At 32.2% G+C, this 3,795-nt stretch overlaps 2 protein-coding genes across 2 annotated transcripts in view; both read left to right on the plus strand.

Moving 5' to 3' along the window:
- The window catches only part of LOC107572590 (alpha-N-acetylgalactosaminidase-like), a 9,841-nt gene extending 6,863 nt beyond the window's left edge, over window positions 1–2,978 (plus strand). The window contains exons 4-5 of the mRNA XM_016259013.1: window positions 1,459–1,670; window positions 2,851–2,978. Coding sequence (XP_016114499.1) covers window positions 1,459–1,670; window positions 2,851–2,978 — 340 coding nt within the window. The remainder of the gene's footprint in view (window positions 1–1,458; window positions 1,671–2,850) is intronic.
- A 231-nt stretch (window positions 2,979–3,209) lies between these two features.
- LOC107572591 (alpha-N-acetylgalactosaminidase-like) overlaps window positions 3,210–3,795 on the plus strand; it is a 3,073-nt gene continuing 2,487 nt past the window's right edge. The window contains exon 1 of the mRNA XM_016259014.1: window positions 3,210–3,222. Coding sequence (XP_016114500.1) covers window positions 3,210–3,222 — 13 coding nt within the window. The remainder of the gene's footprint in view (window positions 3,223–3,795) is intronic.

A 3,795-nucleotide genomic window follows, 5' to 3' on the forward strand; every position in this document is an offset into this window, starting at 1 on the left:
TATGAATCCTGTGTGAATGAAGGGCACAGACGCACGGTTTTGTTTACTGCACACATACTGCAGCGTGTGACGTCTCACTAAATGAGGACATAAATACATGAACAACATCTCCAGAACTGCTCTGAGTAAAAAAATGTCAGCCTTCATTTTAATAAAACTAGCGTAATATCATACACACAGAAATGTAAAGGTACTCACGGCAACCCGTCAAAATAAAAGTTCGGTTTAACTTGAAGACTCTGTGCCAGAAATATATTACTGTTGTTCAGTAGAATGCACATAATACTTCTACTACTAAAATTATTAAAACTATTTTTTAAGGAATAATCACACAACATTTCTTCAATGTTTTAATAAAAAAAAATTTAAAAGTAAAATTTTCAGTAATTAAAAGATAATTGAAAATAATGTTATATACTTTCATTTTCAACCAGAAAACTGTAAATACACAACACAGAATTTCTGAGGGGGAAAAAAAGAACAATTCAAAAGGCTATTTTAAGAATAAATTTTAATAAATTAGGTTGTTTTATGCATTCAAATAATTAGAAAAAAATCTAACGGAATTTGGGAAAAAATAAAATGGAATTTGGGGAAAAAATAATGGAATTTGGGAAAAAATAAAATGGAATTTGAGGGGAAATAAAATGGAATTTGGGGGAAAAAATAAAATGGAATTTGAGGGGAAATAATATGGAATTTGGGGGAAAATAAAATGGAATTTGGGGGAACAATAAAATGGAATTTGAGGGGAAATAAAATGGAATTTGAGGGAAAATAAAATGGAATTTGAGGGGAAATAAAATGGAATTTGGGGGAAAATAAAATGGAATTTGAGGGGAAATAAAATGGAATTTGGGGGAAAATAAAATGGAATTTGAGGGGAAATAAAATGGAATTTGAGGGGAAATAATATGGAATTCGGGGGGAAAATCTAATAGAATTTGGGGGAAACAATAAAATAGCATTTGGGAAAAAATGATGGAATTTGGGAAAAAATAAAATGGAATTTGGGGGGAAAATAAAATTGAATTTTGGGGGAAAATAAAATGGAATTTGGGGGAAAATAAAATGGAATTTGAGGGGAAATAATATGGAATTTGGGGGGAAAATCTAATGGAATTTGGGGGAAACAATAAAATAGCATTTGGGAAAAAATGATGGAATTTGGGAAAAAATCAAATGGAATTTGGGGGGAAAATAAAATGGAATTTGGGGGGGAAATAAAATGGAATTTGGGGAAAAAAATAAAATGGAATTTGGGGAAAAAAATAAAATGGAATATTTGGGAAAAAATCTAATGGAATTTGGGGAAAATAAAATGGAATTTGGGGAAAATAAAAAAATGGAAATTGGGGGGAAATAAAATGGAATTTGGGGGGGGGGGTAAAGTGGAATTTGGGAAAAAAAATAAAACGGATATCATAGGGCCCTATTCACCTGAGGTTTCTCCTGCAGGTTTCCGCATGGCATCGCTCATCTGGCGCAGTACATTCACGACCGCGGCCTGAAGCTGGGCATCTACGGAGACATGGGCACTCACACCTGCGGCGGATATCCAGGAACCACGCTGGACAAGATCGACACGGACGCGCAGACCTTCGCCGACTGGGGCATCGACATGCTGAAGCTGGACGGCTGCTACTCAAACTCATCCTACCAGGAACAAGGCGAGACGCTTTAACATCACCGTTCAGTCACAGACACGGGGTTAAAATCACATTTACACAAACAAACAATAATACCGTATATATCCATACAGAACAAATCATGTGTCTCAGACTCTTTAACAGTTTGTGGCACATGCTCAAACACTCAAATCATCTTTTATTAAACATATACATTTGTACTGAAATTGGTTTATGTACTAATATATCACTATTTTTTCTATTCTCTGAAAAATTAAGTAAATGACAACTCAAAAACAATATTTATGGAATATTAAAAATTTAATATATTTAAACATTTGTAATATATTTTTTAAATATTTTATTCTGCATTACTTGTATTTTATATTTTTATTTTATTCTATATTATGCTTTAATTTGTCCTATTTTCCATACAATGAAAGTAAATAACGACTCTAAAAACAATTTTAAAGGAACAGTACTTACTTTTTAAATACTTGTAAATATTTTATTCTATGTTATTTGTATTGTATGTTTTTCATTTTATACTTAATTCTATATTATATATATTTTTTTCCCTATTTTCTGTACAATGAATGTAAAATATATTTTATATATTTTTATTATATATTATATTTTATTAAATTTTTAAAAAAATGTTTTATGTTGTAATCTATATTTTTTACATTCTTAGTTTATTATATATTTTTTACTGAGCTCAAAATAAGTTTACGATAATAATGCGTTTGAAAAAAAAGCAATAAACAGATTATTGTGCCGTTAATAGTAAAATCTATATATTGAATGTGTTGAATAACATTATTAGTCTTTTCTTGCTGAGAGAGTTGACGTTAAATTAAATGCCAGATACAGGATATTAACAAAACAGCAATTATACCCAGAAAAAAGATGCATGATGCAGGACTTTTAATTCATTATAAAGAAGCCCAAAATACAGCAGGACTCTTATTATGAAACACATATGCTTTAGTACTTCCAGCTGCTCATTCAAACAGATCAAATATGCATCTTACAACCATCTACAATAATTACAAAATAAAAATGATAGAATAAATACAAATATGTCACAAATATGTCTTCATTCATATTCAGCAGTAGATCATAAGCAATCTGTTGGCAGCATTGATTGCTTAATAATCACACTAGGTCATATCACGATGGAGACTTTTATTCATTATCTTCTGTCATTAATTAAATCCAGGCTACCCAATGATGTCAAAGGCCCTGAACGCTACGGGCCGTCCCATTGGCTACTCCTGCAGTTGGCCCGCCTATCAGGGTGGCCTCCCGCCGAAAGTGAGTAGAAAGCAGGAAGTGGAAGTGATGTAGAGCTGCACGATTCTGGATAAATTGAGAATCACAAATTTTTTTTTGTGGGTATTTGAATCTTTTTAACGATTAATCGTGCAGCTCTAAAGTGAATTAATGTAATGTAGCAACATGCTAGTAACGTACTAATCATGCTAAGAGCATGCTAGCAACATGCTAACAACATGTTAATTATGCTAGAAGCATCCTAGCAAAATGCTAACAACAAGCTAACTACAGTACATGCTAATCATGCTAGAAACATGTTTAGCAAACATGTGAACTGCATGCTAATCGTGTTAACAACATGCTAATCATGCTAGAAACATGTTTAGCAAACATGTGAACTGCATGCTAATCGTGTTAACAACATGCTAATCATGCTAGAAACATGTTTAGCAAACATGTGAACTGCATGCTAATCGTGTTAACAACATGCTAATCATGCTAGAAACATGTTAACTTCATGCTAATCATGCTAGCAACATGCTAATCACTCTAGAAACATGATTAGCAACATGTTAACTGCATGTTAATCTTGTTAACAACATGCTAATCATGCTAGAAACATGCTAACTTCATGTTAACAAAATGTTAATTGTACTAGAAGCATCCTATCAACATGCTAACAACAAGCTAACTACAGTACATGCTAATCATGATTAGCAACATGTGAACTGCATGCTAATCGTGTTAACAACATGCTAATCATGCTAGAAACATGTTAACTTCATGCTAATCATGCTAGCAACATGCTAATCACTCTAGAAACATGATTAGCAACATGTTAACTGCATGTTAATCTTGTTAACAACATGCTAATCATGCTAGAAACATG

Source organism: Sinocyclocheilus grahami, unplaced genomic scaffold (assembly GCF_001515645.1).
Source record: "Sinocyclocheilus grahami isolate Dianchi unplaced genomic scaffold, SAMN03320097.WGS_v1.1 scaffold1779.1, whole genome shotgun sequence".
In the NCBI taxonomy this organism is placed as follows: Eukaryota; Metazoa; Chordata; class Actinopteri; order Cypriniformes; family Cyprinidae; genus Sinocyclocheilus; species Sinocyclocheilus grahami.